This window comes from Saccopteryx leptura, chromosome 1 (assembly GCF_036850995.1).
Source record: "Saccopteryx leptura isolate mSacLep1 chromosome 1, mSacLep1_pri_phased_curated, whole genome shotgun sequence".
In the NCBI taxonomy this organism is placed as follows: Eukaryota; Metazoa; Chordata; class Mammalia; order Chiroptera; family Emballonuridae; genus Saccopteryx; species Saccopteryx leptura.
The window spans coordinates 155,972,233-155,987,293 of record NC_089503.1 but is presented as its reverse complement, the minus strand read 5'-3'; the positions used below and the strand labels follow the sequence as shown (position 1 = coordinate 155,987,293).

Below are 15,061 nucleotides of genomic sequence, written 5' to 3'. Positions count from 1 at the left end.
TAATAGGTTGTTTCTAACACCTCTTACTGACACAACCCACGGGTCCCTATAGTATATCCTGCCCTACAAGTGCGTTCCTGGAAGTCTTTGGTTGAAGGGCATTGAAAACACAAAGACAGGGTCTGAACTGATGACATGACTGCCAAGTTCAGACCAATGTTTGCATTTTCTTGCCAGAAGACATAGCATTTGCCAGCACCTTGGTGTCCTTGCTCATTGAAGACTTGTACTAATAATCCTGACAAAAGACTTACCCATATTTCTGTAAAAGGGCAATCCGAAAGGCCAACAGTGTAGCACAGGGCCAAATTTTCCTTTAATTATATGGACTGTTGCAGTTTTACAGTATGGCCACACACTCCTTGATGGCCTATTTGCAACTGGACCAAGAGACTCTGGTGGAGGTAATTCTTCCGTGTCTTTCGGAATGTACATCTCCGCCTCCATCCAGCTGCCAGGTTGTGAGAAGTGACGCTTTTTTTTTTTTTTGTATTTTTCTGAAGTTGGAAACAGGGAGGCAGTCAGACTCCTGCATGCGCCCGACCGGGATCCACCTGGCGTGCCCACCAGGAGGCGATGCTCTTGCCCATCTGGGGCATTGCTCTGTTGCAACCAGAGCCATTCTAGCGCCTGAGGCAGAGGCCATAGAATAGAGCCATCCTCAGCGCCCGGGCCAACTTTGCTCCAATGGAGCCTTGGCTGTGGGAGGGGAAGAGAGAGACAGAGAGGGGAAGGGTCGAGAAGCAGATGGGCGCTTCTCCTGTGTGTCCTGGCCGGGAATCGAACCCGGGACTCCTGCACGCCAGGCCGACGCTCTACCACTGAGCCAACCGGACAGGGCCGAGAAGTGACGCTTTCAAGTCCCCTCTAGCCATCAGTCACGTGAGTGAAGAAACTCCAGAGAGATACAGCCCCCACTGTTCAAGCCACCCCACCTCAGGCCTTAAGTGTTCCCAGCTGTCCCTATTGTGCCCTGTCCAAGTTCCTGAGCCATAGGATCCATGACCATAAGAGAATGTTTACTGTATGAAGACTAGTGTCTTCATCAGTAACTGGGACATTTTCTGACCCTGCTGGAGGCTGTTATGAGTAGAGCAGGGGTAGATGACAATGAGCTAGTGGACAAAACTGGATGTTATTCACAGAGCAAATGTTACAAGTTAGAACTGTTCAGTCAGCATATACTTGGCTGCTGGCCTAACACCTGCCCCTGAAATATACAGTGAGCACAATTTTAAAGATTAAGGGATCAGCCACCACGTAACAGAAGCCATTTTGAAAAAAAAAGTTCTGACTATTACAATTTCCAAAAACCCCAACTGCATATACAGAGCAGGGCAAAAGTAGGTTTAGAGTTGTGAGTACGTGAAATAGTTAGTTTGTGTTATTATTTATTAATGACTGCATTATTTTCTATATGAACTATAAACCTACTTTTGTCCCACCTTTTACAATACAGAATCCAAAAGTTAATGTTTTACATTTGCTAGTTTTTCCAACTAGACTGAGTTGAATTCTTATTGAACAGACACTGAATAGAGTAACTTCTATCCTAATATATATTTTGATTTCACACCATAATTTTTATGTCATAAATAAGTTCAAGACAAATTCTTTAAAATACCAGTATACCACTCCAAAAACTTAGAAAAAACAAAACTATTTCAACTTTATTTTCAAAGTCTAATTTTAATCCAGACTGAACAAACAAGCAGAAAAGTGAGAAAGCTAACTGGAGTAGCAGACACAGGTGTACCAAATGTAAAACAGTGGGTTATTAACAGAACTATTTACATGCATATTTACAAGCAATCCTTTTGTACATAAGTTTCACTTTTAGTTAGTCAGAAAAAGAGTTTTGACATTAGGTAAAAATAGGACTGAGGTGGTACCACATTATAGTAAAAGTATTAGAAAAGTGATCCTCAAGGTGTATCAATTATAAAGCAGATGAAAACTTGAATGACAAAGATCTAGCAAAATTCTCTAGTAAAAAAGTCAATGCAACTCATGCTACCAAATAAAAATAAGAAAGCCATATAAATAAAGCAGAAGAATGTCCTAGGCTTTTGGGTAATGAGGTTCGGTGAAAAAAATTGAACAATTTAGAATTACAATAAATTCTTAGTGAAGAATCTTGGTTGTTTAGCTGGGAGTTTTTTTTTTTAAATGACATTTTAAAAGCCCTTGGTATCAAGTAACATCTGAATATGCAAATCCATTAATGATATATTCTAAGACTTTAGTGCCACAGATTTTTACAATCATGATTCATATTTGAAACCCAATTCACGGAGACACTAAATGTAAAACTAAATGAAAGCTATAGACTCATATCTAAGAAAAGGGTGCTACCTTTTTGTGGTAATATTTATTTCCAGACTAAGACTTTTCCCTCAAGAAAAGCTGAATTTAAAGGATAAGCTTCTAACCAGCTAGCAAAGTTTACTTTCAACATTTCCTTTATTTCAAAATTTATTTTATTGCAGCCAAAACAGTGGAATTAACTGTACATAATAAACTATTTTATATATATATACACATTTTAAGTTATAGGGAATAAAGTTTATTTTGGCAGATAGTGTTAAACAAAATTAAAGTTGCATACATTAGTAACATAACTCAACATCCTTAATTTGGTATAAGTGTGACACATTTTCTTGCTTTCCTGTGTTCTGCTGAACCACCATAATCTAAACTGCTTTATAAAACTGACAGGTTGAAATTTAACTTTACTGTTTTCGCTTACGCTCTGATTCCAAACAAAACTTTTCATAAGCTTCTTCTATTTCTGGGTCCATCTCATCATCAATATCATCCAAGTATCTGTTAAAGAAGCAAAGATAACTCATAAGTTTAATGTTTTTCAATGCAGAAAATGCCAAAGATGCTAAGCCATAAGAAAGAATAACAGATGTACTTTTCCTACACTGAGTTATACTAGAATGCAGGCATTGTTTAGAATTACATTAAATATCAGTACTCAGACAACAAATGCTTAATATGGTGTGTCAAATTTTACAGTAGCTTCTCAGTCCCTTGTGTTTGAAGTTAAGATTCTGTTAGATTTTTAGACATACATTAAATTCTTTAACCAAATATAATCTATAAGTTAATTCAAAAGTTTTACATATAAAGGGGACTCAAGAGTGATATTAATATCCTAACTTTAGTTTATCAACAATAACACTAATTAAAACATCATTTCAGACATAGCATCCCCCTCTAATGATGCATTAATATTTTATGTCTATTTAATGTCAAAAATGGCATTCCTGCAATGACAACTTAATCATAATATATTTGGAATCAGACTTTCATAGCAAGATGCTCAGGTCCTTACATCCCTGTATTTTTTCCTATTAAACTAGTTTATAAAAGTATGGCAGTATTATATTAGAAGATTTCAAATGGACTTATAATGAAAATGTTACTAGATAAAAGAATTAACAGCGGTTCACTTTTTTTTTAATCCACAACACACTTTAGAGAAGGTATATAAGAAAAACTGAAGTCACAGGCTTAATTTACTCCTCCTGCTACTTAGGGAGAGAACGCAAGCAGCCTGTCCAAATTCCTATTAACAGAGCTGGGACTAACCCTTACAAGTGTCTCATCCTTCTATAACAGGATGTCGTTAAATTTCATAAGGAGTGAGAAATAGAATAAAAATTCCTTTTATTACCAAGAATGGCAGGTAAAGAAACTGAAATATGAGAATAGGACTATAACTTACATCTTCCCTTCAGTCTAAACATTTCTATACAGTAATCTGCTTTCTTTAATCTTAATCTATCCTTAACAGATAAGATTTGAACCTTCTGCTATGTGCCAGAGCACTTATGTCTTCTCACTTAGTTCTCAGAAAACCTGACGTAGGAGTGTGACTCTTCCTATTTGATAGATGGAGAAACAGGCACAGAACTTGCCCAAGATCTTACAGTTTTAGAGCTACTTAGTCTTAGGTATAGTAATAGAATGTATTTTTAAAAAACTAATTATGCTTGAGTATACTAAATTTTAATATTTTCCCAACTATATATAAATCTTAAAAATTACAGTTTGTGTGTTTTCCAACATGATTATCTGGAATTTTTTGGTAAATAAGTACTACATATATTCACTGTAACACTATCAAATCAAAATGCACATTCTTTATTTACTTTGTTCTATTCTAAACTATCTATAAGCTGTTGTCACAGAAATTCCACAAATGAAGCTAGCAGCTAAAGAGAACTTACGGATCACTAGCCCCTGATAAATCTGTTCCGTTTTCTTCATAATCTGGAAAAAAGTCTTCTCTTTCAAGTAACTCTTGATATTTCTCTTGGTAATCTACAAAAAAGAGAAAAAAAATTTAAATATTGAAAAAATGCATATTAGTCAGTTATTCCTAAGAAATTTTATTATGGCTTTTAAGATGACCCAGAGTTTAATTAGCAGGAACCTATATTTATTTATCTGTTAAGTTTAATTACACATTTAAGAACAGCTTTTTTTTTTTTTTTTTAAGAAATCTTGTCCATTTTATTTTTTTAGATTTTATTTATTCACTTTTAGGGGGAGGGTAGGAAAAGAGATAGAGAGAACAGGGGAGGAGCAGGAAGCATCAACTGCCACATGTGCCTTGACCAGGCAAGCCCAGGGTTTCGAACCAGCAACCTCAGCATCCCAGGTCGATGCTTTATCCACTGCGCCACCACAGGTCAGGCAAGAATAGCTTTTATAAAACTTGTATTTTAACTAGCCTGCTTTTGCCCCCCTGTATGCTCATAAATCTTAATTGTATATAGATATTCCTCTAAGTGTAAGGTGGATATGAAGGCCGCTATGAGAACACTGGCGTGCACGCCATAGCCTGTGCATGCCGGTTCCCGTCGTCCCGTGTTCTCCCTCAGACAGAAGACGGGCCCCACCGTTCCCTAGGGAAGGACACGGTTCCTCTGTTCTCGTTCTCCTTCCACAGGGAGGGGGTTCCGTCAGACATCCTCACTCCGGCCCAGGTGTCCTCCCCAGGGAGGTGAAGCGAGCTGTCTATCCAGCTGGCAGGTGACAGCCAGTGGTCCATGCTCCTCAACCAGAGGCGGCTGCCCTGACAGAGGTCAAGCATGGGGCACTTTCTCTTCCTCCCTGTCCTCGGGACAGCGGGAGTCAGCTGCGCCACCTTCCCCCCATGGTCTCTTTCTGCCAGCTACCGTAGGCACAGTTACGGAGTCTCTTAGCATGTCTGCCTGGATCAGCATATTAATTAACACTGGTTATCTTAAAATTAATTTGTTAACAGCTACCTCAAATTTCAAGAAGTTAATTAATATTTGGGTAAAACCATGTTTTCCCAAGATTGTCAGTTTCTTTAAAACATTAATTCCAGCGTAAAGGATTAGCAATATTCTGACATTCAGCTTTGGCAATTTGAAGACCATTTTAACTATAAAACCTTCCTGCAATAAATACTTGAGGGAATTGGCAAGACAAATATTCTTTTAAAAATACAGATGAGGTCAGAAAAACATCAAATTACCCGAGGACTGGAACAGGAAGGAAACAAAGCCACACGTGATTACTGCAGCCCAGAGGCTGGGAGGCCATGTGGTAACAAAAGGGCTTGAATTTTAAAACCCACAAATCAGAAAGAAGGGTGTTGGGACTACTGAAACAGGAAGAGGGGAGTGTATATGCCCCACACTCATATTCCTTTGCACAAACCCAGGACATTCTCAAAGGGCTGATATCCCAGAAGAAAGATGGACCAGGATAAAACCCAAAATGCAAAACACCTTAGTGGCAAAGAGGTTTTGTTGGGTCTGCCTGGCTCTGGAGTACGGACAGAAGTACTCTGGTTCCCCCGAGAGTTTGTAACAATGGGCCTGCAGCTCAAATTTGTATCACCCACATAAAAAACCCCAGGACAAAAAAATAAAAATTTGCTCCAAGCCACTGTTAACCTTGTGGCTCCCAGCAGAAGCAAATATATATAATATCCACTTTGGATAGATGTTCCTATAATTCAATCCACAAGTTTCATGAAGAAAAACAATAGGGCACTCAAACACTAGAGCAGTTATAAAGGGATATAATATACTAACTTCAAGTGATTGAGAAAAAAAGTGTGAACAGAACAAATGATAGGAAAACAGATCAGACACAGAAGAAGAACAAACACCCACAAGGAATCAAAGTAACTTCAAAGAATATGGGAAGGAGGGAAATCTGCCTCATGAGACAGCAAGATTTATAGCAAAGTCAGACTAATTAAGAAGTGGTATTGGTGTTGAGGCAGACAAGGATCCACACAGAGACAGAGAAACAAAACAAGTTTACAGAGGGACTACATGGTCCACAATAGAGGAACATTTTCTCTAAAAGAAGTAGGATGATTCAACACCTGTTGTTGACATGTGAGACTAGGGGGAAAATACTTAATTCCTACTGCATCCCACACCTAAAAATTAGCCTAAATATGAAGCAACAAAAGATTTACAGGAGAAAATGGAACTTGATGATAGACTGAGAGAGAGCACACACAAGACATAATTTAGTTTACATTAAACTCAAAGCTTCTATACACTAAGACAAACGGAAAGACAGCACATATTGAGAAAAGCTAACTACAGAAAGATCACCTTCTAGGCTGTGCAAGGAATTACAAATCAAATTAGACAATGAGCCAACAGAAATAGGGGCGAAGAACATATACAGTCTATTCTCAAAGGAAGAAATAAAAAGTTCAATAAAAAGAAAAGAAATTCAGTGTCATTAGTAGTAAAATAAAAATTCAAAATTTCACACAATCAGACTGACAAAGATGAGGTCTGGCAACAATAAGTGTTGCCAAGGATAAGAAACAGGGACCCTCCGAGGCTGGAAATAAAAGCAGTACAATCCCTCTGGTGACCAGTCTAATAGCATTTAGTGAAACTGAAGATGCAAACAGCCTGAAATGTGACAGTTCGACCTCCTCACCCTAAAGAAACTCCTGCAAGTAAACAAGGGTGTGAGGAGTGTGCAGCACTGTCTGCAGGGACACGTGTGAACCACCCGACTACCCACAGCAAGGGCTACAAACTGGCTTTAGTCTGCAAGGAGTATTATTTAGCATTTGTATATGTGCTGCTGAAGCGAGCACTTAAATTTACCATTTGAAATAAATAAACCAAAGCTATATATGTATCTCAACATAGAAAAATACTAAACATAATACTGAATAAAAGTAAGTTGCAGAAGGCTGTGTGCAGTGTGATATCATCTGGGTTAATACTGGGACAGTCCAGTAGTTCAGACATGTGTGAAGTAAAGACAGCTCAATGGCACAAACCTGGGACAGCAATTTTGTCCGGGAGAGCAGGAATGGCACAACTGAACTTGGCCAGGGATCGGCGACAGGAGAGAGTGGTTTGGTAGTATGTGGAGGACTTGGTTTTATTAAAGACCTGTCTAGTAATATGGCAAAATGACCTTGGTTGTATCGTGACTGGGTTTTTTTTGGCCGTGAGTCAACAGGTCAGTTTTCTGTGGTTTCTATACTTTTTGAATGTTTCATAATTTAGAGTTGGAAGTTAAGTAACCAGTCCTCCTTTCTGGCTCCTGGGCTACAGGCAAAGACAGTCAGGGCCTGCTATCCAGGGGAACAAACGGGAACACTGACCATACGCTGGTCGTCATCTGTACCAATGGGAAGAATTTCTCTCCTGCTCACACCACAGTGCATTTATTACAATGAAAGCAATGCTTCTATAAATGCCCTTCTCAGGAAGAGGAGGCATGCTCAGATTTAGGTTCTAATTATCTTTGACCCAGCAAGTATTAATGGAAATCATAATTCTTATCTGCAAGTACTAGCCCATATTAATGAAAACTGCTATGTATTGTATTAGAAACATCTTTCCGTTCCAGTCTAATCACTGGACAGTTCAGAGTACAAAAACAAAATAGTAGAGGAAATACAAACTGAAAACAGTTGCAGTTAACTGAGGGGTTCTTCCAACCCTTCCTTGTGAGGGTGACACCATGCTCCACAGAGCCACACCTTCCACCTGGTGATTCTACACGAGGCGAGCCTTGACCCTGCATTTTAGAGTGACGTGAGCCCTTCGGAAAGCCACGATTTAGTGTTGGTGAGGGTATGGTTTTACCAAAAAATGGGGGAATGGCTGTGAGGCAACAACATACCTGGATCAGCCGCAGTGAATGGGACCCCATCAGATGTATAAAATGTCGGCTCGTTCTAGGATGAAACAAAGTGATAAAAGTATGCGGTAAGGTCAGAACTGGTTAACAGCACACTCTCAGCGAAGCATGGCTGACGTCGTCGCCTGCACTGGTCACATGGCATTGGGAAGCCTGTGGTTTTCAGGTTTCATTCTATTATCTTGAGTTCTTGTTCTAAGACTGTGCCCACTGTTGGTCACCCTCACGGTGAGCTGACCTGCCGGCGGCATGACTCAGCGTCAGCTCGTTTTTAGTGGAGGTTCTCCCCTCCCCACCATGCTTTCCTCTGAGAATTTCCAAGCCTGGGATGGTGGGAGCAATTCCCCCATAGCTGCTTTATATTTGCTAACATCAGGAGCTTCGGGCATCGTTGGCTTGGTAACCGTTGTTGTTATTTTATTTACTCTATGGCAACACAAACATAACAGGCTGAGATGCAGGCCTTTGCTATCAATTCCTTGGAAGAACCATTTCCTGGAATCCCTACATACACCCAAGAGCAAGTCTGGGGGACGGTTCTCTAGTCCAGCCTGTCATGGGAAGACTCCATGGTTCTGTGTGCCTGCTCTGCTCACTGCCTGTGACCCTAAGCCAGTGGCAGTCTGGGAACAGCTGTATGTAACTCATCTATAAATTCCCCAACTGAATTCAAGCAACAAGCAACATTTAAAAAGTAAACACTGGCAGCCTGACCAGGCAGTGGCGCAGGGAATAGAGCGTCGGACTGGGACGCAGAGGACCCAGGTTCACAACCTCGAGGTCGCCAGCTTGAGCGCGGGCTCATCTGGTTTGAGCAAGGCTCACCAGCTTGAGTCCAAGGTCACTGGCTTGAGAAAGGGGTCACTTATTCCACTGCAGTCCCTCCGGTCAAGGCACATATGCGAAAGCAATCAATGAACAACTAAGGTGCCACAACAAAGAACTGATGCTTCTCATTTCTCTCCCTTCCTGTCTGTCTGTCCCTGTCTCTCTGTCTCTGTCTCAAAAAGAACAAAAAAAGTCAACACTGGTATACCATAAAATAGTTAGGATCATTTTCAGGTGTTGCTTCTCTGTATGTTGAGGTCGCGTGGACTCTTCCCCAGTTACTTGACCGGAGCTCCACAAGCTTCAAGAGCATCTGCTTGACGTCTCTGCAGATAAGAGCCGAAGAGGGGGTTAGAGTACACCCCCCGGAAGTGCTGTCAGGCCCTGAAACACTGCAGCTCCTGTTTCATCAATTTAACACGTACATCCATTGCTTTACTTTTCTAGACATTGCCTATAACACAGATTTACCTTAAAAAATAAAAAAATTAAGGCCCTGGCCGGTTGGCTCAGCGGTAGAGCGTCGGCCTGGCGTGCGGGGGGACCCGGGTTCGATTCCCGGCCAGGGCACATAGGAGAAGCGCCCATTTGCTTCTCCACCCCCGCCCCCTCCTTCCTCTCTGTCTCTCTCTTCCCCTCCCGCAGCCAAGGCTCCATTGGAGCAAAGATGGCCCGGGCGCTGGGGATGGCTCCTTGGCCTCTGCCCCAGGCGCTAGAGTGGCTCTGGTCGCGGCAGAGCGACGCCCCGGAGGGGCAGAGCATCGCCCCCTGGTGGGCAGAGCGTCGCCCCTGGTGGGCGTGCCGGGTGGATCCCAGTCGGGCGCATGCGGGTGTCTGTCTGTCTCTCCCCGTTTCCAGCTTCAGAAAAATACAAAAAAATAAAAATAAAAAATAAATAAAAAAATAAAAAAATTAAGAAGCCTAGAAATCTGTCCTATGTAATTAACCACGTGGTCCTTAAAGGCAGTGGCCATGCTGCAAACATCTGTATGCTTCCCACTGGGCTTATAGTAAGTACTTCACCAAAATATGTACTGAATAATGGAAGAAAAGTGGCGAGGTGAGCAGAAGCCACCGGATTGTACCTTTAAAGATAACGTGTGTAATTACTCCAATGAAGTACAGCTTACAGCTAATTAAAAAAACACCACCCAGAAATACAGCGAGGACATGGGGTCTCTGGCTGTCCCCTGCCTGCTCCCACCTGCTACAGTGCGCGTCCAGGACGACGTTCTCAATCCTCTGAATAATCTCTTCCATGTCCGTCTTTCCTTTCTCCTTCCACGCATCTTCCAAAACAGACCCTGTCAACTAAAAAAGGCAGTTATCAGTAAAATAAAGAATTAAAGCATGGATATTCTAAAAATATAATAGAAGCACTTCAAGCATTCTGTAAACAAGTTAAATATTTCTGATTGTTCTCTACCATCTAACATTCAGGTATCTCAATACCTTCTATGTTGTTCTTGACTGAGAGAAACTAATGAACTATAGCAGAACTTCAATCATAGTATTCTGTGTCAATGACTATGTTAGGCATGGCCTGCATGACTAACACTGGCTCAAAAATTTTAATGTCACTTCTTGAAACAAAGTGCAGTAAATATTGGAGCTTCGAATGAAAACAAATACCAACTCATTGGGAAAAAATGAGTTAAAGATATAAACAGGTAACTCACAGAAACTAAAAATATGCCTAGCAAACATAAAGAAATGCTTAACTGCACTAGACGTCAGGAAAGTGCATACTAAAATGAGGCTTTCATATTTACTCTCACCTACTGCAAGACCAAACCCAACATGGATGGCATCCGTCCCCGATAAGGACATGCATGGGGAAGAGGTGTGCCCATTCACTGCTGTGGGAATGCACCCTGGTTGAGTGTTTGGAAGGGAAATTTGGCATTACAGAATGTCCCCAACTTATGACAGTCAGACTTACAATTTTTTACCTTTACAAAGGTTCGAAAGCAGTAAGCATTTGGGAGAAACTACTCTGAACTTTACTCTTTGTCCAGGCTGGTGAAATGTGCTGAGATCCTCAGGATGCTGGGCCGTGGCTGAGAGCTAGAGCCCCCAAGCCGGTACGTAATCAGGAGTAAACAACTGATACTCTACAGCAGTGGTAGTCAACCTAGCCCCTACTGCCCACTAGTGGGCGTTCCAGCTTTCATGGTGGGCGGTAGCGGAGCAACCAAAGTATAAATAAATCCAACATAAAGTACTCGGTAAGTAATTATTATTATATGCTTTAACTTGCTGTAACTCTGCTTTATAAATTTTATAAAGTAACGTTACTTCCCTACTTTATAAATCACCATTACTGTGGAACCGGTGGGCAGTTAGAAAATTTTACTACTAACAGAGATACAAGTGGGCGGTAGGTATAAAAAGGTTGACTACCCCTGCTCTACAGTGTTTCCATGCATTAGAGGTCCTGCCCACTGTATCCTAATCTAAGTGTCCCGAGCCATCTAAGGTAGGCTGGGCTAAGCTCTGCTGTTTGGTAGGTTAGGTGTGTTAACTATGTTTTCAACTTACAATATTTTCAGCTTACAAGGGTTTAGTGGGACATAAGCCCATCCTAAGTCAAGTAGCATCTGTACTTATCAAATTAGAGCCTACACACTCTCTGATCCCCCAAACCTTTGTGCAGGAATTTAAGCTATAAAAACAACTGCACATGTAAAGACACGAAGTATCACTGACAGCGTGGCAAAGACTAAACTGCAAATAACCCACTGTTCAATGACAGCGTGGACAAACGACGTGCACAGGAAGCTACTGCAGCAAGAAGGACACCTGGACCATGTCATCACCCGAGCTCTCGGGCGGCGGTAGAGATGCATGCCACAAGAGAGAGAGCGCGCTCACGAGAGCACACCCACATCAGGGAGAGCGTGCTCACGAGAGCACACCCACATCAGGGAGAGCGCGCTCACGAGAGCACACCCACATCAGGGAGAGCGCGCTCACGAGAGCACACCCACATCAGAGAGCGCGCTCACGAGAGCAAACCCACATCAGAGAGAGCGCGCTCACGAGAGCACACCCACATCAGAGAGAGCGCGCTCACGAGAGCACACCCACATCAGAGAGCGCGCTCACGAGAGCAAACCCACATCAGAGAGAGCGCGCTCACGAGAGCACACCCACATCAGAGAGAGCGCGCTCACGAGAGCACACCCACATCAGAGAGCGCGCTCACGAGAGCACACCCACATCAGAGAGAGCGCGCTCACGAGAGCAAACCCACATCAGAGAGCGCGCTCACGAGAGCACACCCACATCAGAGAGAGCGCGCTCACGAGAGCACACCCACATCAGAGAGAGCGTGCTCACGAGAGCACACCCACATCAGAGAGAGCGCGCTCACGAGAGCACACCCACATCAGAGAGCGCGCTCACGAGAGCACACCCACATCAGAGAGAGCGCGCTCACGAGAGCAAACCCACATCAGAGAGCGCGCTCACGAGAGCACACCCACATCAGAGAGAGCGCGCTCACGAGAGCACACCCACATCAGAGAGAGCACGCTCACGAGAGCACACCCACATCAGAGAGCGCGCTCACGAGAGCTAACGAGAGCACACCCACATCAGAGAGAGCGCGCTCACGAGAGCACACCCACATCAGAGAGCGCGCTCACGAGAGCACACCGACATCAGAGAGAGCGCGCTCACGAGAGCACACCGACATCAGAGAGAGCGCGCTCACGAGAGCACACCCACATCAGAGAGCGCGCTCACGAGAGCACACCCACATCAGAGAGAGCGCGCTCACGAGAGCACACCCACATCAGAGAGAGCGCGCTCACGAGAGCACACCCACATCAGAGAGAGCGCGCTCACGAGAGCACACCCACATCAGAGAGAGCGCGCTCACGAGAGCACACCCACATCAGAGAGAGCGCGCTCACGAGAGCACACCCACATCAGAGAGAGCGCGCTCAGGAGAGCACACCCACATCAGAGAGCGCGCTCACGAGAGCACACCCACATCAGAGAGAGCGCGCTCACGAGAGCACACCCACATCAGAGAGCGCGCTCACGAGAGCACACCGACATCAGAGAGAGCGCGCTCACGAGAGCACACCCACATCAGAGAGCGCGCTCACGAGAGCACACCCACATCAGAGAGAGCGCGCTCACGAGAGCACACCCACATCAGAGAGAGCGCGCTCAGGAGAGCACACCCACATCAGAGAGAGCGCGCTCACGAGAGCACACCCACATCAGAGAGAGCGCGCTCACGAGAGCACACCCACATCAGAGAGAGCGCGCTCACGAGAGCACACCCACATCAGAGAGAGCGCGCTCAGGAGAGCACACCCACATCAGAGAGAGCGCGCTCACGAGAGCACACCCACATCAGAGAGAGCGTGCTCAGGAGAGCACACCGACAGACACGGGATGGGAGGGGCAGAGGGAAGAATTCCCATTTTTCACTTTTCAAATGTGGCCCTTACATCATGTACATATATACAGCTTGTCCAATATTTAAATTCGGGAGCAGAGTAAAATGTCAATATTTAACTTAAAGTAATAATATGTTGAGTTCATGTGTGAACTACACAGTTTCCCTCTCTCCAAGTTACACATTAAAGGGGTACAACGGTCCCATTTTACGGAAAGTAAGTAAAACCTACCTTCAGTAACTTTACTGCACAGATCAGGTTATCATCCACAGGGTTAGAAAAGAGGGCGTTCAGCAACTCCCGGAGACCAACCTGAAGAATATCTGCTCTCGTCACCTGTCCATTTGTTCCTTTGATCTTTTGTGATAAAAGAAAATAAAAAGCAACTATGCCAAAATATAATACAGATATACTAGAAATGGCCTAAGCAAGAGCTGGTATTTTACATTAATACCAAAATCACAGGCACACACAGTGATACCTTCACAAAAGTACTTGCCTCATATGTAACTAAGACTTCTCATAAAACTAGTACACTGTAGGTAACCTTTTTCATTTATCACGTAACACATGGCCCAGATTACGTCAGCCTCCTTGAATGTCACTGCTTCAGGAGGACATGTCCCGTCTATTAAGCTACCACCTTTTTTGAAAACGCACGGCAGTCTACTCTGCTTTTTACACTGTTTACAAATGCTCCGACTTTGCACGAGCATGAGCACGAGCACGAGGTCCATGTCTGGGCGCTCGGGCTGGATCAGGCTTGACCTTCCCACTCCCCACACAGCACTGGCCCTTCCAAAGAGGACCACGGCTGCACTCCTACAATGGCTCGCTGCTCGAGGCACATTTTACATGGGTGCTCTTATGTATTCTGGCTTATCCAACCAACCGAAATGGATTAAGACATGAAATTTAAAAAAAATTAAGCCCCCCTGAACATGGCTGCAGGTGGGCAGAGCACTGGCCCCAGACAGGGGTTGTTGAGTGGACCCCGGTGGGGCACACACGCAATCTATCTCTCTCCCTCCCCTCCTCTCACTTGGAAAAGAAGAAAAAAGCAAGCCTACTGTGATAAAAAGGGATGGTAAGTAGGCACTAGATTGGATGTGGATGTTTAGATGCACTGACATACACCTGATAGTGAATTCAGGTGCTTTCAGTGATGTTTATGGTACTAAGTCCTCAATTCAAGGTTTAAGAAGATAAACCTTGGCCCTGGCCGGTTGGCTCAGTGGTAGAGTGTCGGCCTGGCATGCAGAAGTCCCGGGTTCGATTCCCGGCCAGGGCACACAGGAGAAGCGCCCATCTGCTTCTCCACCCCTCCCCCTCTCCTTCCTCTCTGTCTCTCTCTTCCCCTCCCGCAGCAGCCGAGGCTCCACTGGAGCAAAGATGGCCTGGGCGCTGGGGATGGCTCCTAGGCCTCTGCCCCAGGCGCTAGAGTGGCTCTGGTTGCAACAGAGCGACGCCTCGGAGGGGCAGAGCATCGCCCCCTGGTGGGCAGAGCGTCACCCCCTGGTGGGCGTGCCGGGTGGATCCCGGTCGGGCGCATGCGGGAGTCTGTCTGACTGTCTCTTCCTGTTTCCGGCTTCAGAAAAATACAGGAAAAAAAAAAAAGATAAACCTTT

The 15,061-nt window shown here is 44.1% G+C and overlaps 1 protein-coding gene across 3 annotated transcripts in view; it reads right to left on the bottom strand.

Moving 5' to 3' along the window:
* Positions 1 to 1,643: 1,643 nt before the first annotated feature.
* Positions 1,644 to 15,061, bottom strand: part of PAIP1 (poly(A) binding protein interacting protein 1) — a 29,346-nt gene continuing 15,928 nt past the window's right edge. For all 3 annotated transcript variants that reach the window (XM_066378063.1, XM_066378046.1, XM_066378055.1), the window contains exons 6-11: positions 13,665 to 13,790; positions 10,220 to 10,326; positions 9,224 to 9,341; positions 8,170 to 8,224; positions 4,242 to 4,335; positions 1,644 to 2,826 (exon numbers count right to left, since the gene is read on the bottom strand). In XM_066378063.1, coding sequence (XP_066234160.1) covers positions 2,733 to 2,826; positions 4,242 to 4,335; positions 8,170 to 8,224; positions 9,224 to 9,341; positions 10,220 to 10,326; positions 13,665 to 13,790 — 594 coding nt within the window. In that variant the 3' untranslated portion in view covers positions 1,644 to 2,732. The remainder of the gene's footprint in view (positions 2,827 to 4,241; positions 4,336 to 8,169; positions 8,225 to 9,223; positions 9,342 to 10,219; positions 10,327 to 13,664; positions 13,791 to 15,061) is intronic.